The sequence below is a fragment of the Aspergillus foveolatus genome (genome assembly GCF_047715535.1).
Source record: "Aspergillus foveolatus strain CBS 279.81 unplaced genomic scaffold BDW70scaffold_10, whole genome shotgun sequence".
In the NCBI taxonomy this organism is placed as follows: Eukaryota; Fungi; Ascomycota; class Eurotiomycetes; order Eurotiales; family Aspergillaceae; genus Aspergillus; species Aspergillus foveolatus.
Genome location: NW_027396074.1, coordinates 441144 through 469118, shown reverse-complemented (window position 1 = coordinate 469118; position 27975 = coordinate 441144). Strand labels below are relative to the sequence as shown.

At 51.1% G+C, this 27975-nt stretch overlaps 9 protein-coding genes across 9 annotated transcripts; 6 read left to right on the top strand and 3 right to left on the bottom strand.

Moving 5' to 3' along the window:
* Positions 1-459: 459 nt before the first annotated feature.
* Positions 460-2003, top strand: BDW70DRAFT_148469 (F-box domain protein; the record flags this gene model as incomplete). Its single annotated transcript, XM_073738872.1, has 2 exons — positions 460-785; positions 887-2003. 2 exons carry the CDS (start codon positions 460-462, stop codon positions 2001-2003), a joined length of 1443 nt encoding a protein of 480 aa, XP_073598520.1.
* A 262-nt stretch (positions 2004-2265) lies between these two features.
* On the bottom strand, positions 2266-7561 carry BDW70DRAFT_165775 (putative regulatory protein Ral2; the record flags this gene model as incomplete). Its single annotated transcript, XM_073741825.1, has 6 exons — positions 2266-5126; positions 6698-6950; positions 7009-7168; positions 7223-7267; positions 7373-7481; positions 7539-7561. 6 exons carry the CDS (start codon positions 7559-7561, stop codon positions 2528-2530), a joined length of 3189 nt encoding a protein of 1062 aa, XP_073598519.1. The 3' UTR covers positions 2266-2527.
* Positions 7562-8608: 1047 nt separating this feature from the next.
* Positions 8609-10439, bottom strand: BDW70DRAFT_148467 (major facilitator superfamily domain-containing protein; the record flags this gene model as incomplete). Its single annotated transcript, XM_073738871.1, has 6 exons — positions 8609-8727; positions 8795-9103; positions 9151-9300; positions 9369-9803; positions 9861-9938; positions 10001-10439. The coding sequence occupies 6 exons, from the start codon at positions 10437-10439 to the stop codon at positions 8609-8611; spliced, it is 1530 nt and encodes a 509-aa protein (XP_073598518.1).
* Positions 10440-11398: 959 nt separating this feature from the next.
* BDW70DRAFT_9028 (EVE domain-containing protein) lies at positions 11399-13127 on the top strand. Its single transcript, XM_073745162.1, has 6 exons — positions 11399-11586; positions 11709-11874; positions 11978-12226; positions 12287-12304; positions 12357-12473; positions 12535-13127. Exons 1-6 carry the CDS (start codon positions 11506-11508, stop codon positions 12876-12878), a joined length of 975 nt encoding a protein of 324 aa, XP_073598517.1. The 5' UTR covers positions 11399-11505; the 3' UTR covers positions 12879-13127.
* A 342-nt stretch (positions 13128-13469) lies between these two features.
* BDW70DRAFT_157709 (aldehyde dehydrogenase family protein) lies at positions 13470-15078 on the top strand (the record flags this gene model as incomplete). The annotated part of the gene is made up of 3 exons (XM_073740398.1): positions 13470-13594; positions 13648-13847; positions 13898-15078. 3 exons carry the CDS (start codon positions 13470-13472, stop codon positions 15076-15078), a joined length of 1506 nt encoding a protein of 501 aa, XP_073598516.1.
* A 3921-nt stretch (positions 15079-18999) lies between these two features.
* BDW70DRAFT_131402 (SMP-30/gluconolactonase/LRE family protein) lies at positions 19000-20612 on the top strand. The gene is made up of 4 exons (XM_073735982.1): positions 19000-19218; positions 19332-19492; positions 19557-19703; positions 19757-20612. The coding sequence occupies exons 1-4, from the start codon at positions 19186-19188 to the stop codon at positions 20343-20345; spliced, it is 930 nt and encodes a 309-aa protein (XP_073598515.1). The 5' UTR covers positions 19000-19185; the 3' UTR covers positions 20346-20612.
* Positions 20598-21746, top strand: BDW70DRAFT_131398 (uncharacterized protein). Its single transcript, XM_073735981.1, has 3 exons — positions 20598-21192; positions 21242-21296; positions 21345-21746. The coding sequence occupies exon 1, from the start codon at positions 20690-20692 to the stop codon at positions 21113-21115; it is 426 nt and encodes a 141-aa protein (XP_073598514.1). The 5' UTR covers positions 20598-20689; the 3' UTR covers positions 21116-21192; positions 21242-21296; positions 21345-21746.
* On the bottom strand, positions 21170-21746 carry BDW70DRAFT_131397 (uncharacterized protein; the record flags this gene model as incomplete). Its single annotated transcript, XM_073735980.1, has 3 exons — positions 21449-21746; positions 21345-21401; positions 21170-21296 (listed from the first exon to the last, which is right to left on the bottom strand). Coding segments are annotated over exons 1-2 (178 nt in total), but the record flags the coding sequence as incomplete, so codon positions are not given.
* Positions 21747-25165: 3419 nt separating this feature from the next.
* On the top strand, positions 25166-27529 carry BDW70DRAFT_131392 (uncharacterized protein). The gene has a single exon (XM_073735979.1). The coding sequence runs from the start codon at positions 25762-25764 to the stop codon at positions 27367-27369; it is 1608 nt and encodes a 535-aa protein (XP_073598512.1). The 5' UTR covers positions 25166-25761; the 3' UTR covers positions 27370-27529.
* Positions 27530-27975: the final 446 nt, after the last annotated feature.

Sequence of the window (27975 nt, the reverse complement as noted above, 5' to 3'; positions counted from 1 at the left end):
GCCCGCCGCCTATTATTCACTTTTGCTGCATTTGATACCGACGTGAAGCTTTGTGGCCGTTCAGACCAGAATGAAGGAGAGCCAGACAGCGACGGACAGGGAGAGCGGCAGACAAGATGCATCTCTTTTGAGGTATAATTTAAAAGGAGACGAGCCTTTCTTTGAATTATTCTTCCTTTTTTTCTTCCTCTCGCGCTAGTTCGTTTGCTTCTATTTTCTACTTCTGTCCGTCCTGCGGCTAATGCTCTGCAGTCTTCCGTCGCTTCTTTGCTTATTTCATCGTCAGTTTCCTTATTTATGCCCCGACCTGTCCCCCTAATTCTGCCTTTCACCTTGTGAGAGTATCGACGGGCGTGCAAGCTCTTCCTCTTCGGTTCCCTGTCTGGTTCGTCTTGGATTCCATGCGGTTGCGAGGAGCGCAAGTGGCCGGACACGCGGCTGCCACGCTGTGCGAAAATCATGACGGAAACCCCGCGACGTATCGAAGACTTAGCAGACGAGCTGATCAGTGAGATTCTCTTTTTTCTCGTCCCAGCGGAAGACCGATCCCCCAGTTCGTCTCCCGTCAATTCGCATGCCCTTCTGCCCAGACTCAATGAGCGTCGGGCTCATATCTATGGCGAGAAGACCGAACTAGATCGATTTCGACTCGTCTGCAAACGCTTCCTTCGTATCAGCACTCCGAGGAAGTTTACCAGCTTCCATCTCCGGTTTTCGCGACGGGGATTCCGAAGGTTGGAAGAGCTTTTGCACATGCAGCTGGCCTGTCATGTGAAACACTTCACGTACATGGTGCGACCTTTCTACCAAGAAAGCGGTAACCGTCTCTTGAATATACAGTCCTCGTCATCATCTGGTTTGAAGATCTAGAATTCTAATACAATAGTTTAGGCTGGTCGCAATTCTCCACCGATGATTTACCAGCCGCCGAGACGCATGGAGCTCGATTGCAAGAGCAAATATACATCCTCACCGGCAACCACGACCGTGAGCTTCTCAAAAAAGCCCTAATCGCATTTTCGTCCCTTCAGGAAGTCAAACTCCTCCGGCTGCAGGACCAGGCAGACGAACAGTTGCTCGACTATATACGCGAGCGCTCACTTGAAGGAACATTGGGTTTGAATTGGGAGCCAGCTTGTACACGCGCAGTTAACAGCCTGGGAAAAGCCCTGCTCGCCTCCAAATGTACCTCGGTGCGCTTTCTCGGGCCTCAAATTGACCCGAAAGCAGCAGTCAAACTCTTGCAAACTCCGTCTGCCACCCTCTCAGCTATTGGAGCCCGAATGACGTGCCTGGAAGTCACTTTTCATGCACAAGCGGATATGACAAGCCTAATGCAGGACCTTTCTCGAGTCTTTCACGACTTCTTCTCCGCCGCGAAGAACCTGGAAGCTATCCACCTCGGCTTCGCAACCGCCGTTCCTCTAGGTTTATCGCTAGATCAGGTCTTCCACCGCATCCAGTGGAAGAGGTTGCGCAAGCTTAGCATTCAAGGCTGGCGATTAACCTCTCAGGAGATTGTCGCAATCATTCGTCGCCATCGTCGTCAGCTCCGTGATGTTCGTATTGTAAATGTCACCCTCCGCGACGGAAGCCGCTGGCGTGATGTCCTCTCTGTCCTCCATGATGAAATGGATGAGATAGAGCACATTGATTTGCGCGAGATTGACTACGTTAGCGGTGATTCTGTCCATGGCATCCATAGCAGCAATGGACATGGTAGCAGCCACGGTGTCAACTATGGTAATGGGAACAGTAGCGGTGCCGCAGCGTCCGGGTTTCATTACCAACACTTCCTCAACACAGCAGTCAATATCAATCACTTGGAGCTGGCTTTCGCGTTGTTGAACCTTCCGCATCATGCGTCAATCCCCGAAGTTATAAGTAACCTTTCCGTGGATGAACTCGGCGACAATGGGATCCATGTCACCCATGAGAAGAGACAAATATGGGAGGCTTGGGTCCTGTCTAGCCCACGAAAGATTGCTCGAAGAAGGGCTTAATTATGTGCTTTGCTGTTTTTAGCGTGCCTTCTGTATTATCCTGTGCCTTAATGAGGGGGTGACTTACGGCTGAGGTTTGGATTGCCTGGAGTGGGCAATTGTTACGAATACATGATTTGATGTTGCATGTCGGAACGGCGTGATTACTAGATGAATTCACCTGAGCTTAAGGGAAAACTTGCAGGAGCACGGAGTGATAGTATAGTCGAGATAATGGTAAAAGTAGATCCTCGTCATCAGATGACAATTGAAGTATCAAGAAGGGGCAAGCTTTTCTTATCCGCTAACCACATTTTCCAAGCTCCAAGCACTAGCGAGCCAGTAACTAGCAATAGACAGATATATCACCGAGAGAAATCTTGGCTGAGGGGGCAAAAAAACAATAAAACAAAAGGGTGTATATGTGTATGCAGATGTAGTTGGTAGGTAAATGCGGGCGTAGATATCCATGGATATGAAATAGACAGAAAACGACTCAACTTACTCAATCAATAAACCATTGGCTCAAATAATCAATTTTTCAATCAAATGACATTGGCAGGTTGATCCACTGGGACTGCCGCAACTGAAGCCTGGCCAGAGCTGGGGGGTTTCGCGCTCCGCTCCCTCAACCGCCGGCCCTCCATCAGGCCGCGGAGCCCACGCTTTTGTAATCCAATCACACTACTGAGATCGCCTGTCCAAACCTCGTTATCGCCATGCGTACCTCTCCTCCGGCGTGAAGACCGCGCCAGATCACCAGACAGACCCTCAGAATCAGAGAAATCGTAGCTAGTAGCCGACGCAGAAGATGTGCTAGCGTTACTGATGGAGTCCTCACGCTCGCGGCCCTGGCGGCGGGAAAAGATATTGGTGTTGATGCGGAGGGGGACGCCGCGTGTACCGCCGCCGGCGCTGCTGCTTGCGACGGAGACGGCAGACGCAGTGCCGTGTTCAGTGTCGGACGAGTCGGAGTTCAGGCGGCTACGGGTATCGGTGAGGGAGATAGCGTTGGTGAGGTCTGCGAGCTCGTTGGCGGCGTGGGCGCCGTTGAGGGCTTCGAGGGTGCCACCGGGCCCGCTGATAAAGCCGGTTCCTCTGCCGCCGCCGGCGGCCATGGCGGCGGCGTTGAAGACGGCAGCGGCGTTGCGGCCATCGAGGACTTGATGAAGGCGTTCGACGACGGCTTCAAGTAGGCCGTCAACCTGGTAGGGGCGGGCAAGTTGGAGGAGGGAGCAAAGGATTTGAGGCGTGCAAAGGGGGGATCCAACGGGGGGTAGGGCTGAGGTGTAGAGGTAAAAGACGAGTACTTGAAGAGTGAGAACAGTGTGCGGGAGGAATAGCACACGGGGCCGAGATGTGGGGGGAAGACTGTGGGCGGAGGGGAGTTCGAGGTTTGCAAGGATGGATTTGGCCGGGTTGTTGCTGTTGCTGGCGAGGGTTGTGGCGTTGGAGTAGGTGCTGCCGTGGTCTAATGAGGGTGTTATTGTGATACTGGAATTGCGGCTGGGATACGGCTGCAATCCGGTTCGAAGAGTCGCCGAATCTGAGGCTGTATCGGAGGATTCGCGGAGAAGCTGAATGAAGTATGGGCCCCACCTCCGACTGAGGATTCGTGAATTTACGGATATCCGCTCTCCCCCTACGGCCTGGAGCTCCATATCAGCCATTTCAGGAACAGTCTGCGCAAGGCGTCCTAGCTCAGCCGCTGCGGCAGAAAACGGGCGGCCGCCCGATCTCAGTTGAGCCAGCTTCTGCTGGAAGGACGCAGGGACTGCGGGAGCACTATGGGAAATATATGCGGACGTTGGGGAGGTTCTGCAAGGGTTATTGTAGAGCCCGAAGGCCTCTAGCTCAACCATACACAAATGGGTAAAGTTGATGCGACGGTGGTTGTAATCCTCGACGAGGTTGCGTTTGCGATGGCCAAGAATGACAAATGTGTTCCTCCTCGACCACAGCACGCCACGATTCCAGCTACCATGTCCAAACACAGACCCGCCAGCATCGATCCGGCCCCAGGTGAGGCTCTTCAGGTCTAACGCCCAGAGCGCGTATTCTTGCTTTGAAGAAGTGAGGTAGGTGCCGCTGACCACAAAGTGCCCGTTTATAACGGCACCGTTTGGGAATCGCAAACCAGGTGGGGACGCCTGACTCGGCATAGGCTTCTCAACCAAACGACCATCCGGCAATCGAATCTGGAGCTCCAGCTTGACGTCCAGAAAGTTGTAGTTGGAGTAAATCAACATCGGACATCCCGGAGCTCCTACCTCCTCTATTGGGTCTTGCGCCTCTTGGTCAGCAGACGCGCTCCCAATATCAGATAATCTCATTCCAGTCAAAGGAGCAGCGACGCTCCTATACGCGCCGCAACTTCGTCCTAAAGGGCTCGTATTGGTCCACTTTAAGCTCCGCAGGTTGAATACACTGATCTGTTCGATGTAGCGGTTCGTGCTGTCCTGTCCACCGACTACAACCATTTCTGCTCCACCAAGGCCGTCGATGTCCACGCCAATGGAACCCTGATGAGGGTTCGCAGACGCAGGATTGTGGTGAATCGCTGAGAGGGGAGCAGTTGCAGAGGTGAAATAAGCACTGGAAGGTAATATTGTCGCACAGTGCGCGTATCGCCCTTGAGGAGAGTCGTGAGTATTTATCCTGGTCCATGTTCGAGTTGGGACATCGAATATGTTGATATCAGACATCACAACCACTTCTGGTTGTGGCTCATGCCCACCGTTTGTCGAGTCCTTTGGGGGGGTTGCGATCGGAGACATTCCACCGTAGCACACAAGCTTGCTGTCCCCGAGCGCGCAAACACTATGAAAATACCGCGGGCGGGGGATATCGCCAGAAGCCTCGATCTTCGACCAGTGACGCCGAATCAAGTCCAGCTCGTATATGTCGGACGTCAGATGTGGCCGGGACTTCGAAAGGATACGGCCACCAAAGACATAAAGTTTGTCGCCGAGGATGGTTGTGGTCGCTCCAACAAGAGGAGGGGGTTCGCGTCCGGAGGTGCGGCGAACATTACACACAAGACCCGACAGATTGACGGGATTCGGCGAGGGATTGGGAGCCGGCGTCCCTGGAGACACACCAGGGTGAGGATGCTCATCTCGGAAAGAATCCAGGTGACCCAGGCTCGACTGGCTTCTCGACATCATCTTGAAGGCGGAGGACCTCCAAGTCGAACTATCGCAGATCCCACTTCCGGATTGTTATTAGAGCACGCAATAAAGCCCTTCTAGTGTAGTTCCTTTTGAGCAGAAGGTATGCGTCGATTTTCTGGCTCAAACGTAATTGTCCCGGTATGATCGTCTTCTCAGACTAAGGCTCAACAGCTTATCTCCGTGCGCGGCGCTAGAAAAATCTCGAAGCGACAGGGTAGCATGAGCGTCGTAAGCAGGACGAATAAAGTTATAGCTGGAATTCAACCGAGCACGAGAATCCAAAAAGTCCAGAACAGGTCTGGAGGAAGTGGTCTCGACAGTGGACGTTTAGATCGTAGCAGGCGGTTTGGCCAGGTCAGGGGCGGACGGAGGACGAAAATAATCAGCGCACTGAGCACTATGGTGGCTTCCCCGCCGCTATCGATCTAACGTTTCGTTTTCAAGAGGTAGGCTGAAGTTCGCGAGACAGTCGTTCCGGAGTTCGGAGGGAGTTCGGAGGAGGTTAAGAATCGTGAGTCGCTCTTGTCTTAATTTTGGTGAATGTGGTGTGCTTAATGACCCAACCACCTGTCGCAGAGTCTGGCAGATCAGCACTCGGAGCCACAGCGATACGGAGAGGGAGAACCGTGGAAGAAGAGATGGGGTTACCAGAGAATGCCCGTAGAGGCAGTGCGGATCCGTGTTCTGGGCGGTGTCTGACTCGCCAGGAAGAATCGTGAGGTGTAGATACGGTGTAGTTGGCTAGAGTATGGGTAGGCGGCTGTGGGGAAGAGAAGCCGTTGAGCGATGACAGGTGAGGCTGAAAAAAGCCAGAACAGAAAAAGAAGAAAAAAATTATTAAAAAAAAAAAAACCCCAATGCAGTATTACAAACTAAAAACAGCAGTCTACTGATTGCACATGTCTTTCGAGCAAAGTATATTCTGGTTCACAGGAAGAGGGAATTATCGGTCCCTGTCAGGAACCGTTAGCCCAGCCAGCAATTCTGAGATGAACGATAATAATAGGGCCAATATTGTGGAATTTCTGAGCGGGTATTCCTTGAGCAATCAGAGAGCGGTATTAGCTCAGATTGTCTAGTAGGTTGCATTTATTTTCGACGGTCGTATGCAAGGTGACGAGTTTGATTCCTGTCTGCCTGCGCGGTTCGGTTCGTTGCTACGCCACAATATATATAACCACCAATATGAGGGTCAAAGCTGCACTGGAGGTTATATGTGCATTTGCATATCCTATGGGGTGTAACTAAGGCTACAAACTGTTCATATAATGCGATATCTTGGATCATTGTATCATTAGGTATCGAAATAAACGAATCCACGCCTGAGATTTTATTTTTGCTGCGACCAGGAATTTTATCCAGGCAATTTCCATAGCCACCATTCACTTCCTACCCTTGAGATCGGTAGTCGTAGATAGGTTATATGGTATCATTTCTCAATTTACTCCTTCTTGAGGTTGGTGAAACGCAGGTAACTGCACGAGAGATGGTTAGCAACTGCTCCAAACAGCTGATGAACGTTCCAGCGTCGGGTGAACTTACGGCTTGACAACACGGACATCGCCGAACTTCTTCTGAGCATCCTCGGTGGAGACGGGAGGAGGGATGACAACGTCATCACCAGGAAGCCAGTTAATGGGGGTGGTAACACCGTGCTTCTCAGTGGTCTGGAGGGCATCAACGACACGGAGGACCTCAGCGGTGTTGCGGCCGGTGGAGGCGGGGTAGGTCATGATGAGGCGGATCTTCTTGGCAGGGTCGATGATGAAGACGGAACGGATGGTAAGAGCCATACCTGCGGAAAAACGGTAAGAGAGAAGCTCAAGTCCAGCATGTTCCTAGATCCCACATACCCTTGGAGTCAACGTTGGTGGTGTCCTGGTAGTCAACCATGTCGTACTGGTGGGCGATCTTGCGCTCGGGGTCGGAGATGATGGGGAAGGTCAGCTTTGAGCCGGTGACCTCATCAATGTCCTTGATCCAGGCCTTGTGGGATTCAGTGCCGTTGGCGCTCTATGAGGAGTTAGCAAAGGACCTAGTATGAGGGGCACAACGGTGTCCACGCACGAGACCGATCAGCTTGACGCCACGAGCAGTGAACTCGGGCTCAAGCTTGGCGAAAGCACCAAGCTCAGTAGTGCAAATAGGGGTGAAGTCATCCTAAACCGAGGCGACGGTTAATATGCAGTTTGTACTCCTTGTCTCGAAACCACTTACGGGGTGGGAAAAGAGGATAGCCCAGCTGTCACCAATGTAGTCGTGGAAAGTGATAGGGCCGTTGGAGGTGTCGGCAGTGAAGTTGGGGGCAGTAGAGCCGAGACGAAGGCTGTAAGTTTCCTGTCAGTTAACAAGCACGGGAAGAAGGTATGTAGGAAAGACTCACGGAGCAGCGCGTCCTTCAGCCATTGTGAGAGTATTGATGGATTGGAAAGGGGGTTGTGGAGTGTGTGGTATCGAATGGGATGAACTATGGTATTGAGCTGAAACGGAAGAAGGGGGAACAAAGATTGAGAGGAAGCTTCTCGTAAAATAAATAAGAGGACATTGATATGGACTCGATGCCCCTCGATGCGGTTACCCCTCCATTCTCCCCCCATCAATCACGCAATTCATTGACCGCCTGCCTAGGACGTATCATTAGTCGCAACATCCCCCCACTTGAGCTTGAACTGAGAGTCCGAGAACGGTTCGCGGGACTAAACCCGGGGTGCACCGGGTTCGAGGCTTTCGAGCTCCTCTCCATTAATGGATCGTGCTTCACTGCCTGGGTTGTTCGTTCCTGGGACCTCGAGCCATCGATTCTCTATACCCCAGGTATATTAACCTTCAAATTCTCGCCGTTTCTCCAGTCTCTTTCCCTTGCTCAGCTTTCTTCTCACCCGCATTTGTCGGCCGATTTTCACTCGGGAGGAGCGTGGCTCGGCCGACAGTTCGAACCTGGTGGCCAATGGAGATCACTGCCGATGGCGCAATCTGTTCACACCATCACTCGAACGAATTCATCAGCTTGGAGCCCAGGCTGGAGGATGGTATTCAAACCAGTGAAAACGCGGTGATCAAGGCACTGACAGATGGCCGTCGAATTGCAGAACACATTGGCACGGAGTTTATTTTCTACGATGGGCACCACATCGCCTTGCTCAGTCTTTATGAAGTACTCAGGTCACCAGCTTGGAGGATTTGCTACCTCCAAGGTCTCGCGTTGGTATATGCGAGCTCTGAACTCGGTGCGCTATTGCGGCAACAGCAACTCCCGTGCAAGGCCACAAGTACAGGCAATCAGCCGTGATGCATAATTTCCTGGGTGACGGTAAGTACAGCGCCAGTCAATAGTTCGTCTAACCACCTACACTTGCAAACTTGCTTCGTGCGCGAATCTTGGGCCCGTAGAAGACCAATGCCCACGGTACGATCGTCAATAGAACACCCTGATCGATGTCAGCTCGGCAAACACTAGCAATGGGAACGCTTCCTTACAATCCCTCCCAAAAGGCTGCAGGCGGCTGGATATCCTAAGTTGGTGAACATGGCATTTGTGACCAATGGAAAAACGCCGCCAAGGACGTTACGGCCTAGAAGTCGTTAGCACCTATGATCACCACCGCGTCCGGAAATCAGGCTGGAAAGAAATAAGCGTACAAAAAGACTGAGCGGCAATAGCGGAGCTGGCGTATCGGTGGTACGTATCGGCAAGATAGTTGAACGTAGCCAGGTATATGGACAGAATGCCAATGGTCGAGCAACCGATAGCAATGGTTGGAACGATCCAAGGAATCGACGAGTATGACGTCCACCCAAACCAGAACAAGCCGACTGGCATCAATATTGATTCGACACAAGCGAAGTATAACCGTCCTTCTGGGGTATCTGATATCTTGCCAACTCGCGCAGCCAATCGTTCTTGGTTTACGCTCAGCGCTGTGCCTACAATTGCAGCAATAGAGACCGCTATGGACTGTTGTTAGCGCTGGCAGTAAGTGCTAGGGGCAGCATACCAGAAAAAACCGCCCCGTTCTGCTCAATATTGAACTGATGATTTGTCGAAAAGACTAGGGGTACTGCGCTGAACTTAAGGTAAAGAATTGCCCAACTGAACGCAACCCAAAGCGAGAAGAAAAACACAACTGGCTCGGTGGAAAGAAGATCTTTTGGATACGTGTCAGTCGGTTCCAGCCCGCTTTTTTTGTCCAGGGGATGTCAAAGGGCAACTCACGAAATGGTCTGTAGCAAGAAATTGAAATCATCTTAGCCAGAGATTCACGCTCTTCGTCACTCTTAACCTTCCATCTGATCCGCTGAACTTGCGCCTTTTCCGCTGTCTCACTGGCATCAAAGACCACGCCGTAGTAGCCCGCCTCCTCGAGCGCATCGTAGTACTTATTCAATATTTTGGATTTGCGGCTCAAAAGTACACTTCCGCGTGTTTCGCTAAGGAAGAAGAAGAGTACGACGAGAAAAACTGCCGCGGCAATTGCTTGAGAATAATAGATCCATCGCCAGTTCGCCCGACGCTGGATAAAGCCGGAAATAAGTGGACCTAGGCCTGTTCCAAAGAGTACAGAGCCGGAAAAGTACGACATGGGGGTATTGCGGTCCCCTGTGTGATAGATGTCGCTTATAACTCCTCCGACCATTGTCGAAAAGGTGGCTGTGAAGGCAAAGCGAGTCAATAACATTTTCCTGAACCCACGATACATGTACATACATCCACCAATCCCCAGGAAAAACCTCGCGACAAGTAAACCAGCAAATGAGTCTGTCGCCCCACAACCAATGAGGCAGACTGCATCCCGTCAGAATCGCCTCGACATTTCTTCATGTTACTCAATCGCGACTGTAACTCACCAGTGAATACAAGGCCACTAGATACAAAGATCGGCCGTCTGCCATTGATTTCTGAAAATGGGGCAAGGACCATTGGCGCGATCCCAAATCCAAGGCAAAAGAGCGTAATCCCTAGGTTGTAGACGACCCTATCCACATTCCACTTTGCAGTGAGCTCATCGGCTGGGGGCGTATATTCGCCAGCGGCGTACGCACTCATTGCGGTCACACCGCATGATATCCAGGTGATCACGGACTTGCGTGGCTTACTCCAGAGAAACGGCGAAGCATACTTTGATAGATCTGGATATGGCGGTGGAGCTGGGCGGCCGGGACGCGGGGAAGAGAGACCCACGGGCACAGGTAGAGAAGTATCAAAAGTGAGATATAGATGTTCGACCGGGATTTGCGAAATCTCGCCGCTCTGCGTGAGCTGCGTACGTTGACCTCGGCTATCCATTGCTGTTATGACGTCGAAGTCGCTCTTGTTCGTTGAGACTGGGATCTGTCCGATCTCGAACCAAGACGCCTCCTGCGCGTAAGCCGTCGCGGAATTGCCTCTGCGTCTCTCATTGAGAAGACAGAGCAGAGCCGAGGGCTGGGAGATTTTAAAGCTGCACCAGGTTGGAGTAAAGCCGACTCAGCCGAGTAATACCATCATTTTAGCTCCCAGCGAGGATCATACCTCAAACCGGCTTGCGCTTGCAAAGAGCGGCAAACTTGCGAATGTATGCGCTGTGGGGTTAGCGGAATTTCCGCATCTGAGTCGGAGATATGATATCGATTGGTTCTGGCAAGGCCTCGATGACTCGACAACCTATTTCAGAGCTTTGGTCTCGGTCAAAAAGGTGTTCATGTCACTGACTCTGGAAAATACCAGCCCATCGATACATGCCGTCTCGGAGATATCACCTCCCTCCCCGGCGGACACTCAAATGGCCGCGCAATGACCCGCAATACCAGCATTTCATGTCCTGGGTCGGACCTTCTCATAGATATTAGACAAGAAGCAAAACGACCCCTCGCATGAATCTACCAAGTGTCAATGCCCAGAACATTATTCTGAATGTATCACGTGGATGGTCGACCAGGGCCCACCGGCGCGGTAGGTAGACTAGTGTCGCGTCTCGCCGCTCGGACAGGTTATCTGGACTATTGATTGCTTTCAAGTTTCGTCTCATCTCATCACATCAGTCTTCACCATTTTTGGTCCAAGACCTTGCGGTGGTAAGTTCTTATTTAGAAAACCCTTTGTCAAGAACTGAGTGCCCTTCCCTATAGAAGGGAGTGGAAATTGATCAAATTCAAGAATCCATCTTCTACCGCAGCTACGGACACTAACGCTGTCATTTCTACAGGCGCGTCGACGCTCAAGCTTTAATTTGATTGCAAAAACCTTCTCATCGTCTTCTGCCACATCAAACTCGCCATTCGCTTCTCTTGCTTTTTATATTCTGCGCTTCTTCCCCATCTAATCGCTCAGTTACCTTTCGCGAGTTCGTCACCATTCCGTCCTTGCATCAACCATGGCGCTTGGCAGGAAGCGCAAGTCAGAGAGCGTTTCAGTTGCTGAAGAAGCTGGAGAGGCTGATACGCCTTCCAAGAGAGTACGTGAACTTGAAGCCTGTATGGTAGATATCCTCATGATTGAGGAGAATCGGTTGCGAATACACCATGATTGGGATAGATTTTGTGGATCGCAAAAGGCTGACATGGTTTCCATTGACAGATCGCAACAGACGCCACTTCAACCACCTCTACGCCCGCAACACCCGCTACAGGAGAGAAAAGAGGTAGAGGCCGTCCTCGCAAATACCCTGTGGGCTCTACCCCCGTTCGTCCAGATGGACCTAAGAGAGGTCGCGGGCGTCCCCGCAAGGAAACAACTGGCACAGGTATCTACCACCTTTCGGCTCTACAGCGGTTTTAGAGTGTTCTGGTTATTCGGAGCTGTATGGTCCTGATTTATGACCTCTCCATGTGTCTAACGTAGATTAGCTACTCCAAAGGCTAAGGCAACACCCAAGTCGAACACACCTGGTGGTGTCTCGCGGGGCCGGGGAAGGCCGAGGAAAAATCCCATTCCTAATGACTCTACACCAACTGCCGATGGCAACACCGCCAACGATAGCGGACGTTCTTACTGGCTTATGAAAGCTGAACCCGAATCTCGAATCGAAAAAGGGAAGGATGTGAAGTTTTCTATCGATGACTTGCGTGCTGCAAAGGAACCAGAGCCATGGGATGGTGCGTCTTCTTCCTCCGATGTAACAAGAAATGGTCCGGCTGACTTTAGTTGCCTAATAGGCGTGCGCAATCCCGTTGGTAAGAACGTTGATGGAGCAATTATTTGAAAAATTTTCTTACGAAAACACAGCACGAAAGAATATGCAATCTATGAAAAAGGGAGACCTTGCTTTCTTCTACCACTCCAACTGCAAGGTTCCTGGTATTGCCGGTGTCATGGAGATTGTTCAAGAGCACTCTCCAGACGGTAAGTCCTCCCGAAAAGAACGAGGTTGGTCTTGATGACTGACCCTTTATTCGCTATGCAGAGACTGCCTTTGATCCCTCCCATCCATACTACGACGAGAAATCCAAGCGTGAGAACCCACGATGGGTTGTGGTTCACGTGGAATTCCGGCGCAAATTTGATGAGCTGATCACGCTAAATGAACTCAAGTCTCACGCCAGTGCTAACGCGCCCCTTGAGAACCTTCAGATGCTCAAGCAAGGGCGGCTCAGTGTCTCGGCTGTGAGTCCACAAGAATGGGACTTCATTATGAGCCTGGTGAGCACTGGGGCGGCAGATGGTCCCTCGAAGGAAAGCAAATCAACCGAGGATAATGAACCGGCCAAAAAGGATGGAGGCGCGGAGAAGACAGAGGCTAGTGGGTGAAGATAAAGCAATGGGAACATCAACCTATTTCGTCGCATCTCGGGATCTAAGTTCGCTTTATTGGCAAGCGGCATTGATTTCAAATCTTTCTTTCATGTATAATCAGAGCCACTTTCATCTTCTAGTTTCAATTGCTCTGTATTTCCCCCTGGCTCGCAGTTTAATCATTCTCAGCGGCTTAAGATAGCGAAGTGGAGATATTGAGGTCAAACGGAAGTGCACAAACTTCAGAACGGTGCTCGGTAATCAGCTCTTGATGGTCTTCCTCGAAGCTTCATGACTCTTAAATCAAGGGCCTTACAGTTGGCCCCCGCCATTTGACGTCTAATTGAATTCCTCAGAAGAGCAAGTCTATCCGATGAGGGGCCGCCAAGGCCCCGCAGCATCCGACGGTCCTTATCTTTTTTATCGCATCACTGCTTGCAGCTCCAGAAGCTCTCCAACACCTCACCTCCCCTCTCCCCTCTCTTCTCCTCTTCCCCGCCCTATATGTCCTCTCTTTCATCTTTTATCCCTCGATTCCGTCTCTGTGGGTTTCGCACTCTCTCATCTACTTTTCAGCCTCGTCGGCAGTTTCATTCACAATTGACCATGGCCACCGCCGTCAGCTTAACTGCCCCCAACGGGCACAGATACGAGCAGCCTATTGGTTTATTCATAAACAACGAGTTTGTTGCATCCAAATCTGGCGAGAAATTTGCCACTGTCAATCCCAGGTATGCATCTCTGGTGATGCATGGTAGTAGCTATATTCTAATATACGCGCTAGTGATGAAGAGGAAATCACCCGAGTTTATGCTGCCGGAGAAGAGGACGTTGATATCGCAGTCAAAGCAGCAAGAAAGGCCCTCAAGGATCCCTCATGGAAGCTTCTTACCGCAACAGACCGAGGCAATCTGATGCTCAAGTTGGCGGACCTCATCGACCAGAACAAGGAAACCTTGGCCGTCATTGAAACATGGGACAACGGTTGGTAGATTTTGTCAAATTTATCTCAACCTATTCTCTAACTTTCCTAGGCAAGCCGTACCAGGTTTCCCTAAACGATGACCTCTCGGAGGTCGTTAACACAATCCGCTACTGTGCCGGATGGGCCGATAAGATCCACGGGCAGACCATTAGCACAACACCGGCCAAGTTTGCATATACCCTACGTCAGCCCATTGGCGTTGTTGGCCAAATCATCCCATGGAATTTCCCGCTAGCTATGGCTGCATGGAAGCTGGGTCCTGCGTTGGCCTGCGGCAACACTGTTGTTCTAAAGCCCGCAGAGCAGACTCCGCTTAGCATCTTGTACCTTGCCAAATTCATTAAGGAAGCCGGTTTCCCACCAGGTGTCGTCAACATTGTTAATGGCCTTGGCCGAGTGGCAGGATCTGCATTGGTTACCCATCCAGACGTGGATAAGGTTGCTTTTACTGGTTCGACCATGACTGGTAAAGAAATTATGAAGATGGCTGCAGGAACCATGAAGAACGTGACTTTGGAAACTGGCGGCAAATCACCTCTGCTTGTTTTTGACGATGCAGACCTCGAGCAGGCGGCCAAGTGGGCACATATCGGTATCATGTACAACCAAGGACAGGTCTGCACGGCTACGTCGCGTATTCTTGTTCACGAAAAAGTTCACGATGAATTTGTCAGACTTTTCCGCGAGGCCGTGGCGACTACCAGCAAGGTCGGAGACCCATTCTCGGATGACACGTTCCAGGGCCCCCAGGTTACCAAAGCCCAATACGAGCGTGTTCTTTCTTACATCGAAAGCGGCAAGCAGGAGGGCGCCACCCTGGTCGACGGCGGTGTCCCATACAAGAACGTTAAGGACGGCAAGGGTTTCTTCATTGCGCCCACAATCTTCACAAACGTCAAGGACAACATGCGTATTTACCGCGAGGAAGTGTTCGGGCCGTTCGTCGCTATTGCCAAATTCTCAACTGAAGAAGAAGCCATCGACCGAGCCAACGACACAACCTATGGACTGGGAGCAGCCGTGTTCACGAAGGACATTGAGCGAGCCCACCGTGTTGCGTCTGAAATTGAGGCTGGAATGGTGTGGATTAATAGCAGCAACGACAGCGACTTCCGTGTGCCCTTTGGTGGTGTCAAGCAAAGCGGTATTGGGCGCGAACTCGGCGAAGCTGGCTTAGAGGCGTACACCCAAATCAAGGCTGTGCACGTCAATATGGGAACCAAGCTGTAGCCTGTTTCTGATGTTAAGATATTTAAATAAGGATATATATATGACACAATTTACGAGTTTTCGGTCCGAATAAACTATCATATTGTTTCTTATACTATACGCTGTATAAATGCAGATAATTAGCAAGCACGGTTTCCAGGCGGTCTGAATTACGGCCTGATGCCTAGTTTTATTTGTATGTTAGCCTTCGAGCTAGAGCACAGCATCTACCATGTATGCGAGGGACCAACAAAACATATATATCTGTTTACATTTCTGTCTCACTGGGATACAGTCACTATCTAACTATTCACATTCGGTAGGCCAACCACAAGAAGCTAACCCTTACATCGACTTCACAACCAGAAAGCCGTATTTGTTGTCTGTCCTTTAACTGAGCATTTGCAGGTTTTCGATGGCTTGCGTTTGTTATCGATGAAACCGTAATCCATCCACTACCTACGAGCCACCCGGTTTCTGCAGCTTACCTAGGCATTCCCGCCTTGGTAAAGTAGGTAGCCTGCGTGAGTGTGCATGGAAAGCAAATTCTCGTGGTTCTGACCGTGTCAAGACGGCTCTGGCCGTTCCGGTGTCCCGGCCACGCGGCCTGGACCCTCAATTGACAAGACCTTGGAGAGTATTAAGATTCCAGTTAGGCATATAGGAGGTTGATTAAAAACTCGGCCAAGTGCTCATTCATATTTTTTACGATGCAATCTTGGCTTTGCTTCCTTTTTCTTCTGCTCCAGCCTCCCTGGGTCCTAGCTCGTAGTAATCGTCCCCCTACGCAGACGAACCAGGGGATAGCAAGCTGGTGGCGCACCCCGATTGCTAGATGTAAGAGACACGGGCTTCTATTGAAACTGGTCTCGCTACTTCATGCATCGTTAACTTCACGGTCTTTAGCATAGCGTGGTTCTTTCTCATTCAGTCAACTTTCCCAGAGACCCTTATTTCTTTGAAGAATCGTGCATGGTTTGCGTACGAACTATGCAGGTCGGACGCCCGAACCGGCCTTCAGCATGGATATCCCTGATAGACTTTAAGACCATGTTTGCTGCGATACAAACATCACTACCTGATCTTTTTGAGATTGGGCAAGCAGGTGAGTGCAGAAAGTGCAGAGAAGACATGGGCCCTGGGCTGTCTGATGGCCTGGGTCGAGATCCACGGACCTGCCTGAATAACGAAAGTTTGCGCATTTGTAAGCCATGGAGGCATAGTCATCTAGGAAGGATTTGGGGCATTGTTTGCTTCCCTTTCGTCGTCGTCGGTGCGATACGCCACGTTGCTTCGAGCCTGAAGAACTGCAAGTGACACTTAGTAAATCAATAATACCAGTCGGATTCCAAACAAGCTCAGCTGCCTGCATTATAGGCACGTAGCCCAGCTGAGGAAGCAAGCAAGCAAGCACTCGCAGTAGCCGGGGATCGCTAGTCTAACAGGCGACAACGCCCACCCCGACCATGCTTGCATACCAAAAATGCACGTAATTTCGGCCCCAGTTGCAGGACTTGCAGCCCTAACTTAGGTGCTAGACCCTTTGCTGGCAGTCTCACCCTTTTCTCCAACGTGCAGATCGAGGTGTCAGAGAGCGGAGATGGCAACAGTCCGAGCGCTAATTTCCACTGAATGAGAACAGGGTGGCGCATGTTTGGATGATGTCGTGGCGAGTCGGGACCAGGTAGTATGTTTCATTGCTACCTAATGGCTTATGTATCGACTTGGAGCTCGAGAAGATGGCGCCTGCTTCAGAGAAAGTCTATACAGGTTAAGTTCAAGAAGCGGAGGTAAAAATCGACGGGATAAGGCAGAAAAAAAACCGGAGCCTTCATGGGCAGGATGCGGGATAACCCCGGACTTCGAAGCGTTGGTCGGAGATGTACACAAACAGGGAGTTGGCCGTACTGGGTACTTTGCTTTTAGCGGCATGAGACACCAAAGAGGAGGTACTAAGTACCTAGGATTACCTGGAACAGGTTTGAAGGTGCCCAAAGGTTGTAATGAATAACCAGCGATACCGTATTCGTATTGTTGATACCGGTCGTTACAGAGGACGGGGATAGTTACAAGCGGGGCGTGAGAAAGGAGCTTTAGCTGCAGTTTCATTCAGCTTATCATGCATGTCGAGCCTATGTAAGATACGTTGTCATGCATGAAGAATTGATCATGTGAGTGAGAGTTGGTGCGCCCATGCCCGAAGTATTTAAATCAGATGCCTACCAGTCCGGCTGCCTGCTGCAGCGCTGTGGGAAGGCATCGCGCCGTTGATCAAGGCTCGTCAATCCGACTAAATCTTGAGGGCTTGGAGGTTGAGTCTGGAATCGGATCAGATCGAAGGAACAAATTTCAGAAATGAAACAAGAGAAAATGATTAAAAACAGGATTGAACGTTTTAGCTTTACCTCACCGCATTTTCTGCGTACTCCGTACGCTGGATCCAGCCAGGGGAAGGCAGAGCCGACTTTGTTGGTGACGGCTTGGTGACATGAAGTGGAACATTACTCCAGAATGTTGTCTAGATTTGAGAATCCGAAGAGCTATCTGGCTCTGCAAGCCCGTTTGCCTCCTGCAGGTACTATTCTTACCACATACTCCTGAAAACTGTCTGCCCAAAGGATGATGCAGCATGGTTATGCATGGATGGAGGTTGAGCTGGCGGGCTCCACGCCAGCTCGGTCCGTGACTGTGATGGCCCCAATGCCAAGGCCACGAGCTTTGCCCCACAGTAAATGGCCATTGTTTACTGTTTCGATGGACGATGAGCAGCATGACGATCATCCCTAACAGCTGAACATAAATAAAGCTTTTATCACCGTGCGGGGAACTGCTTGAAAGCGTACTTGACCGCAAGGCCCTCTACTCTCTACGGAAGTTCTACGGAAAAATGTCCAGATTTTATTCTAAGTAGAATAGCTGCGTTCGTCGCTGAAGAGGCAATGGCGAAGGTGCGAGGCCATCAACAAAGTACTACGCAGTCGGCTTGTTCGCAATGCTTGTTTGCTTTTTCCCTTTGCACCGTCACACCGATCGGGAGGCAGACACAGGCCTCATGAGGGGCCGGAGAACGGGTGATCAATGCAGAGGCGAATGCAGTTAAACGGCTGTATGTCAGAAGGCTCGATTCCAACTGGTAGATAATCTTACACAAAGTCCGGCAGTTTGGGATCCTGGCCGACTTGCCGTGTCACGTCCATGGAACAGAATCTGTCAGATTCAGGGACCGACGGCATCAAAAGACGCGTTCAGCGACGGTTTCCACCGGTCGGATGAAATCCTATTTGCTCTCAGCTCCTCCACTGTTGCTCCCGAAATTCCTGCACAGGGGGAAAGTGAGGCTTACTGGATACGGGAAGTGCGTCATAGCAGCGAGACTCGATGCATCGGAATCTGGCAGACGCGCCGTGGACGGACCAAGCAAACGTGCAGAATCTGCTCCAAAACGGAACCACTTTACCATTGGCGACTGGACATGCAAGAGAAGGCTCATGGAGAGACGGTTTTGACATCTCGGCACGTTCGAGGCGACCGCTTATGTGCATGACAGGTGAACCGTCTTAGCTGGAGCTGGACGGCCTGTCTCAAGGACTCGTGAGGCAGAAGGCGCACTCGCGTCGGAGACTTGATAATTCCTAAGCCGAATCACATTCCGAATAATTTCGATAAGGATTATTGTTGGCTGGAATTAATAATGTCAGCGCCTATACTGCGTACGGGGTACATGGATTTGAATGTAGCTTACCAAAAAGAGTACAAGAGTGACGTGGACTCGATGAAACTTGGGAAAGTCCCAACGATAATCATCAAGGCCAATGACCGGCTGGAGTGGAAGCAACCGAGTCCTACCACAGTCCTACTCTTGCGTCTTGGCAATCTGGAGTAGGTACGGAGTAAACATCACGAATCGAGCCCGGCTGAGTGCCTGAACCGATTGGGAAGTCATGTGGGGCTTGGCGCTTCCCAATCGGCCACGCTTCAACTCTCAGTGACCTCGAGTTTCACTTCGCAATCACACCGAGCTATCGAGTTGATTGATCGTCTTGCTTCTACGTCTACCATTCTAATAGAGCGGGTGCTGTGTCACCATATCACACAGTTTCAGCTCAAGTGAGAGCCTTCAGACCAAGAATGTCTTCCTTCCAGAAGTGGACGGTTTCTGAGGTATGGACTGGAGTCTTGTGTCGTTGAAACCTGGCAGACGTGCCTGGTGGGCTGTGACCCATCATCAATTGCGCCGTATATTCGACTCTGGAATCTCACTCTTTTACCGCTAGCCGTACCTAGGAATATCCGGGACATTACTCGAGGGGCCATTTTATGACAATAGTAAGAATGAGCTTCGCTTCGTCGACATCTGGGAGCAGAAACTGTACGCCCTGGACCTCGCCAAGGGCCCTGAGTCGTTGAAGGTGCTCGATACGTCCGAGTCCATCGGGTGGGTGCTGTCTACATGCATTTTACTTTTTCCTCTAGGCAGAAAGCTAACACAGGGAGTCTAGGATGACCGCGAATATTGCAAACGGTAACGATAGCCAGAAGGATCATATAGTCGCGGCCGCTAAGTATGGATTCGCCCTCGTGGACCGCAATACAGGCGAGTTGTCATACATCGCTCGCCCATGGAATGAACCAGATCTGCTCAGAAAGTGAGTTGAATTGTGCTCTGTGCATCCGAACGAGCTCATGACCCATATAACAGAATGCGCTTCAACGATGGAGCGGTCGACAGCAAGGGCCGTCTCTGGGCTGGAGCCATGAACGATCCCAAGGTCCAAAGTCCGATTAATGAAGGGGTGCTTTTCCGGCTAGATCCAGACCTGAAACTGAGTCGTATGGTTGAGCAGTTGACGATACCAAACGGTATTGGCTGGAACTCCGCCAACGATACGATGTATTTGACAGATTCCCCAACGGGTAGGATCTTCGCTTTCGACTTTGACGAGAGCACTGGAGAGATCAGTAACAGGAGAGTCCATTTCGACATTGGAGAGCCAAAAGAACCTGACGGGTTCGCCATCGACAATGAAGGGTGTATCTGGAGTGCGATCTACGGCGGAGGTAAGGTGATCCGCATCGATACCCAAGGCAAAGTTATTGGCGAGATATCACTTCCCACCCGAAACATCACCTGTCCGGCTTTTGTGGGGACGGAACTATTCATCACTACGGCCAAGGACGATACAAATGACGACCAGTTCCCGGAGTCGGTCCGGTATGGAGGGCATCTCTACAAAGTTGATGTGGGAGTCCGAGGACAACCAAGACATGAGTTTCGCTTCAGTCAATGACCATTGCTCATGTGAGGATTAGCCGGAGTGGATCTTGACGATTGGACATCATTATTGAAGAAGACGGTGCTTTGGATGTCGAGGTCGAAAGCCTCAAATGCCATAAAGCTCAGGTCCTGCTGCCCTCCAGACGGACGAAATTGGTCCCTCTCGGATCAGTCACGCATATATTTCTTAGCAGCCGAAACCGATTCAATAGTTCTCCGATCTAAGCATCTTACCCAAGACTTGTGTAACAATCCTCAAAAGGGGAAGCGCCGAATCCGGCCTCGGAGGACGAGGTACGGTTGTGCTGAGACCAAGCATTGTCACCCCTGCTTCACGCCGTTTTGTTTAAAGTACGAATGTTGAGCATACTTTTAATGGGTCGTGACCCTTTGAGGCTTAAGCTGAATATCCTCCGCGGAGGCTTGGACCGCACCACCGAGGTTGCTCGTATCACTTGCCGAGTCTCCACTCGTGGCCAGCCCACTGCTTTACCCAAGAAAGAGAAGTACTCCGTACGGACAAAAGTACTTCGTCCTTTCAGATCGTCTAAGCGACCCACGTTTTTGTTACCCGAGAAGGTACCACGTACGGCCGAAAGGAGGTACTCGCTGAGCAGTATTGTATATTACTGGCAGCTCGGTATTGGCCAGGTGAACGGTGCATCTACGGACAGAGATTGGGGTCCCAACTCCACGGTAATACAATCCGAATGCGACTTGGGAACAATGCCATTATTCCCCGTTGGTATTCCTGCGGTCGCGTTTGCCTTGAAATCTGTGTAATGGCGAATGCATCGGCTACCGGGATCGCTTCCTCACCAGGAGATGCAGTGTTCCTGCCTGGTCTGAGCTAATCTAATCTAACTAGAAGTTAATTCGAACGATGAAAGCGTGAGGGAAACTACATGCATTATGCTGCCGAGTTCCAGCATCAGGTCCTTTTCAAATCATGCAATATTCCAGGCTGGACGTGTTATCACCGACTTGTATGTTGATGCTATGTACCGTTTACCTGTCTCGTTCACCCCACCCAGCTTGCTTCGTACATGGTTTTAATGCAACCTGACAACTGCGTGTCGAGCGCTTAGCTCGGAATATAATCGATAATGACCCTACCTTGAGGCAGTATGAGAAGACCCCAATTCCATAAGAGGGCGGTTACAGCGGCACAGACGATGGGTCTTGAGGACCAAAAAAAAAAAAGAAAAAAGCAACCATGCCACGCAGGCGATCAATCTGATCGAGATCGAAAGAAAAAAACCATTACCAATGGACATGAAAAATGACTAAATCATGCTTCCAAGACACACCGACTCGTCGTGAGCGGACAGCGCATGGAAACTTTTGAACCGCAAGCCTGGAAAGTGTTGGGCAGGTCTTCTATTTATGCGTAGAAATCCGCACAAGGGCCAACCAATGCAAAAGCCATGCAATCTCTCTCTCTGCACACCACATGGAATCATTCTCCTCACTTACTCTTTGTCTTCTCTGGTCTCTTCGAGACAGGCTGGCGAAGGGAGCGGAACAATAATCCTTCGTTGCAGTTTGTAGCCTAACCGTTCCCCATGGTCGGAGTGGAGGCCGTTCTTACCGTCTTTCGCGAGGCCCGATAATCCCGAATTTATGGATTTGCACGCTACAAGGAAACTAATTGGAGTCTATCAGTCAATTAGGTTACGCTATCTCTCCCCGCTTGGCCCAGTCTAACGTGTCACTGCCTCGTCTCAAAAGCTGCAGTATTATCCTCCTGAATTATTGATGATGTGCGACTACCCTCCACCTGTCGGCATGGACGTGCAGCAACCTTCTCGTGCGGCCTTCGCGGTTGATCGACAACGATAATATTTGAGATGTCTTCTCTTCTAACTACCGTATGGATATTGTCATATTGGAATACTGGAATCTGACAAGAATTTCCAGCGTTGGCCCATTCATCAAAAATATCTTTTGGTGGTTGTTGCTCTGACGACCCAGTTGGCTGGCTATCCGTGACTGACACATCCTGAAACGACAGACTCACACCACTCACCACCACATAGCATATTGAAGGATCGGCCCGGCCAGTCTCTGCACGCGTACGGTGTGCAGGTTCCACCATGACTTGAGGAGTAACGAGAAGAAGCCGACAACATTAGGACGTTGCCGAGCCATCCATTGCTGCATTGATCTGAGCCACTCACCGTCAGATTCGCCGATGCATCATCGTGCGTTGCCCATCGGATCTTGAACGATATGCGGACCACAAGTCTACTGTACTGTAGTAGCTTCAAGGCTTAAGCCTCTTCACTTCGAGACACCCGAGTCCGGCATAGCCAAAAGTATATTGACGCCTGCGTATACATACCCTGAAGCATTCTGCGAACATAGACTCTCGCTGTATGGAAGGTCTCCACTGTTGGCAGGACTCAGCCTACTATCGTCAGGCATTGTTGCCTCCTTATAGCGCGGTAACCACGCCTCGTGCTATGCAACGATCAGTTTTGGGATATGTCATGAGTAAGGCAGTGGTCATCGAGCCCAATGTCGACTCATTGGAGGGAGTTCTGGATATTCCTTTTTTACCTGGAACAATTCTAGTGCAAATTCAGGATTCCAAAACTCCTGGTTCCTATGCGAGATGAGACAGATGGTCAGCATCTTCTTGGAATCCTTGTTGCTTCGTTGTTTTGTGCCCAATGTTGCAGCGGAAACATACTTCCGTTCATAGCCTGATTCTCCTTGTCATTTAGGTGTCTGGACACCTCGGCTGACTGTTGATGGCTCTTCGCGTCTTGAGGATTTGTCCCACATTGAGTTACGACTCGAAAGTAGGACGTAAATCATGTGGAGCACGCCAGGTTGTGAGTTTTGAGATTCGCTTCCCAGGCGAAAGGATGGACTGGCACCAATGGAATCACGTTATATCCAATAAACACACGAAGGGACCATTGTGTGGTTTACAGCTTGACCGCCGGGACAATCGGACTGACCTGATAGGACGAGAATTAAGTGAGTGACGATCAATCACAGAAGAAGCGTGGCCTCGTTGGAGCTCTGGAGGCTGGACGGCTTCGACCCGGCCGAGCCTGGAGACAGACGGCGCCAACCTTCCCAGTTATGGAGGCACCACGATCCTCAATGCCACCCACATTTATGCAGAACATCAAGGAAGCCGAGCCATCCGTACGTACATACAAACTCGGATGGTAGCCACCGTAGCCCTGGCCGGACTCCAACAACAATGTCTGCAGATGCGGAGTTGATCAGATAGGCCAGGATAACCATTCCATCTCAAGAATCCAAGCGGACCAGTTGCAGATGCGTGGATTGAAGCCTCTATCAGCACGTGCAGCGCGTGCAGCGTTGCTCGTCAATCTAGACGTGGTCTTCAGGCTCTTTTCCTTTTTCTAGGGGCCCAAATGCTCCTCACCGGGTCTTCTGATCTTATTTTCCACGTCGCTTCTAGCGGGAGTCGACGAAACTGCTAGGCCGCGCTTTAGTACTTCGTGCCACAAAAACTCCTTGAACGAAGTACTATTGTCGTGCCGATTTGTGCACTGGTCAGCCAAGTTTCTCGACAATTGAGCTGCTGAGTTGATCGGTTCCAGGGGCGGCTTAGATTCCTCAAGCCCGATCCCAAACGGGGAGACTCCATAACTTCCGCGTTACCACCATGCGACGAGGAGTCCAAGATCAAACTAGTGATGGGTCGTGGGGAGAAAACTCACCCCGACGGATTGTCTTGGAAGGGACCCGCCATCCTGGAGTTTTGGGGCCATGCCGTCAGTGGTATGACCGTATTATGATGCCGTACTATGATGCTATCCTGAGTTCTCGAAGGCCGTTTGGAAAGGCACAATGGTACTTCTGTCGGAGTCTCGGATAAGTCAGGAGCGGTAAGTACTGGGTCTGCGGAGTAAGATCAAGTCTTCCCGTCTCTGTATAAATAAGATTCTGAATAGTGATGCGTTTCGCTGGGCCTTCTAGGCGCACAAGGCTAGTCGTTGTCGTAGTGCCCACAGCCCACAGCGAGGGCTTCCTGCCACCTGGGTACAGCTAACCGCCGCCCTGCTCTGTGACGTGCATGGCCAATTGCCCATCCCTGCTGCATGGGGCATAGCATCGAATCCTTGGATTCCTTGGAGGTGCCGGCCTCCACTAAATCCGACCATGACCATGGTGACGGCGCGCCTCTTAGGTGCTCCGGGTCGCTCACGATGTTTCCCCAGCCCCATCTGGCCCACGCCCCTGCTAGTTGCCCCTTAGTGCTGGCGCTAGCTTGCCTCTAGAAACAACCCTGGCCGGCGACCAATTAAACCGCTCGTATGGGTGCTACTTTCGATGAGCGTCCGCCGACATGGTATAAATAATCATAATACAGCAGTAATAATAATAACACACCGAATCCAATGCGAAAGGTCAAAAGGTCGAAAGATTGAAACAAACAACTCACTTGCGTCACATCCTCTGAGCCCTTCCTCTTTCTGCCCAATTGGAGTCTGATATTCCATCTCCAACATTTTGCTTTGTCTTGAGGAAACACAATCTGCTCCTTCACACTTCCTTTCAAGGCGAGGCACAGATGGCTGCAGACCTGGCTGTTGCAAATGGCACAAAGTACGTGTCTGAGCCTGCTTCGCTGTCAAGTCGATGGCCTGGAGCGAGGAAGCCGTTGAGCGCTGCCGTTGAGCGCTGCTGGAGAGTCTCGCGAGCCCCGTACAACACGTGTATGTTTGGTACCGTATTGTACGGACAGGTATATGACATGCTTTCTTTTTTGCTCGCCTTAAATATTCTATTATTATTTTTCATTATTTCTTTTCCATTTTATCTTGATTTTATTTTATTTTATTTTTTTTTTTTAGTTTGTTTTTCTTTTGGGTCTTTCAGTCTGAGCCATGCTCTCTCTTCTCTGCTCGATGATGGTTCATAGCCAATACTGTACCCTCACCCTTCACACCGCTGAATGTGATCCTCAACAGGCATACTTCCGTAACAGCTCACGATCATCCTACCGACTTAGCTGTCTCTAGTGTAGCTGTTGTAGACCTCGCTGCTCTTAAACCATACCCTCCCCGTCCTGGTTTCGATCCCGTTTGGCCTGTATACTCTTTCCCAGCTCCTCTCCTCTGTATCTCCTACTTGCTCCCTCTTCTTGTCCTGTTGTCCTTTCTGTTTCATATACTCTGTTAATTTACAATCCTTCGCTCGTATCCTTCATTCTTAATAAACTTTGCTTACCTTGTAGTACGACGGGCGAGTGTGCTGTTCTTGCTACCCAACAACACGACACCAAGGAGAAAGCCGGAGTCTAGCATCAACCACCATTACCCAACGCCAACACCCATTGCCCGTCTACCACCACCTGCAATCCGTCTTCCTACTTCCTCTATCTTTCTCTCCCCCTCTCTCGCCTCCCGTCTTTACCCTTCACCGTGGCTACCCTTGAGATGAGCGTGTTGACTTCCCCTTCTTATTCTTCTCATTCGTTACATTCACGCCAATATCATTCGTTGTCTGACTACCACCTTGCTCAATCCGTTCCCGGCTCCCTCTCTCGTGCTCCTCTCCACAAGTCTCCATCAACTCTTCCGGAGCGAGAGGGGGCCCCGCCATGCCCCAGACTTCCTCTACGGCACTCTACTGAAAGCAACGCGGAGCATATGTCGAAGAACCCTCCGGTCTCAGCTCCTTCGCCAACCGGTGCACATTCGCGTGAGAGCCGCGGCTCGCTCGAACGGAAGAGACGCCATACAAATGATGAATTCTCTCCCACCACTGAGTGCCGTGATGCCGTGCGTCCTCGGCCGCTTTCCTGGCATCCGTCTGCGCCTGTAGAGCCACCGTTGCAGCCATCACAGCATCGCCCGATAGGAGTCAGCTCGATCCTGAATCAGCCTGCAACGGAAGCACCTGACATTCGGACGACCACTGGAGACAGCGGCCACGAGGGCCTCGGGGAGAGACTGTCGGTAGACCCGCCGTCTCATTCTCGGTTCCCCTCCTCTTCATCAATCCATCTACCGTCTCCGTCCATAAAACCAGCAAACCCTACAGCCTTGTCACCTGGGATAAGAAACCACCAGGGCATCTCGCCTGTTTCGCCGTCAGCTCGATTCGTTGGGGCTGCAGGGTACTTTCCTGCGAAGTCTGGTCTAGCACAGCCTCCGCTGGCTCAGCAACTGCCTCGATTACATACGGTAGCTCCCAGCTCGCCTTTACCGATGATGGACACCAGCAATCCCCCGCCCGTGTCTGGCCATCACCACCAGACTTCCACAAACTCGACATCAACGTATACTAGTCATCGAGCCAGCACAAACCACACCCCGACTCCCCCCTCCAAGGAGGCGAGTCCAACGACACCCGCATCCGTCCTCAGTCAAATAGGCAGATCATCACCGGGTATTTCGGCGACGACTGCACCCCACTCAGCTTCAGTATACATGAACACTCCCGTGTACACGGCGGTCGATCCCATCACCCGATTACCGATAGTTCTGGCTGGTCAGAGGGCTTCTGGGATTGAGGCTCCTCCAGGCATGATACCTTGCTATGTTGACCACAAACCCGGTTCCTCAACTCAAGCCGAAAAGCGTAAGGCAAACAGCAATGCGTCGAGGAGATTCCGTGACAGGAAACGAAACGAGATGCAGATGGAGCAGAAAATCACTGCACAGCAGGATGAGATCCGGAAGCTAACGGAGACAGTTCAGAAGCAGGCTGATGAGCTGCGCGTGGCCGTGGAACAGCGGGATTTCTACCGCTCTGAGAGAGATTACTTCCGAGGCCAAGCATCTCGCTTTGCTCAGATTCCTGCCCGGCCGATATCGCCTCAACTGTTACGGCCCGCCTCTGAGGCAACTGGTGGGTCGGACGACAAGGCTGAAGAAACAACGACCGAGTCTTCTTCCCACCAACGTACACCAGGGCCTATCGCGCCCGCACCGATGTCGGGAGCGGACTGGCCCGGCCCATTACCTTACCCATCAGGGCCGACCGAACCACAAACAAGACCGATGGCTTCGACGCCGGCAGCGTGGGATCGCACTACATAGGAAGCGGGCAGAAAGAGAAACCTGACGGGCTGTGTCGGAACCCAGTTCCGCCCGGATACGTCTGATTGGGGTTGATCTCGCCTCCACCCATCACCTCTTCTGCACTGACGAGGTCTTCCGGCAACTGAGAAGTACTTGCATACGTTTTGCTCAAGTGAGGGTTCATACTCCATTAAACAATTATAGGGCATCATAAGGTGGCGTAGCTCATCTTTTGCCCTTGCAACGCTGGCACACCTGCCAAATGTTTATATATTGTTCACGTGAATATACGATTTTGGCTAGCTTAGCTGTTGTGGACGGCGGACATTCATTGATCAACCTGACGTGGGGGGTTTGTTTTGAGTTCTGTTTCATAGTGGTGTTGGTGGTACTCTGTTTTATCGTTCGGCTGGCTTTACTCTGCAAGGATCCTATCATCTTCAGAGTAATGGCTGTCGACGACTCAGCTAGACTGTAAAGTATATACAATACATTTGCTTATATTTGCTTGTTTGTCGGCGGGCATCCGGAGTACCTTCGGAGTAGTAGACGGAGTATTCCATGCTAGGCATAGCGCGGCCTGAGGCAGCCAACCGTTGGCGCGGGATTCCCACGTGCCTTTGC

Bases quoted from the DNA above. Each gene is read 5' to 3' on its own strand.
- BDW70DRAFT_131398 (XM_073735981.1), top strand. From the start codon at position 20,690: ATGTTGAGCATACTTTTAATGGGTCGTGACCCTTTGAGGCTTAAGCTG.
- BDW70DRAFT_131402 (XM_073735982.1), top strand. From the start codon at position 19,186: ATGTCTTCCTTCCAGAAGTGGACGGTTTCTGAG. The intron at 19,219-19,331 runs GTATGGACTGGA...TTTTACCGCTAG, and splicing joins AGAAGTGGACGGTTTCTGAG to CCGTACCTAGGAATATCCGG. The intron at 19,493-19,556 runs GTGGGTGCTGTC...CAGGGAGTCTAG, and splicing joins GATACGTCCGAGTCCATCGG to GATGACCGCGAATATTGCAA.
- BDW70DRAFT_9028 (XM_073745162.1), top strand. From the start codon at position 11,506: ATGGCGCTTGGCAGGAAGCGCAAGTCAGAGAGCGTTTCAGTTGCTGAA. The intron at 11,587-11,708 runs GTACGTGAACTT...TTCCATTGACAG, and splicing joins CTGATACGCCTTCCAAGAGA to ATCGCAACAGACGCCACTTC. The intron at 12,474-12,534 runs GTAAGTCCTCCC...TTCGCTATGCAG, and splicing joins TCAAGAGCACTCTCCAGACG to AGACTGCCTTTGATCCCTCC.
- BDW70DRAFT_131392 (XM_073735979.1), top strand. From the start codon at position 25,762: ATGAGCGTGTTGACTTCCCCTTCTTATTCTTCTCATTCGTTACATTCA.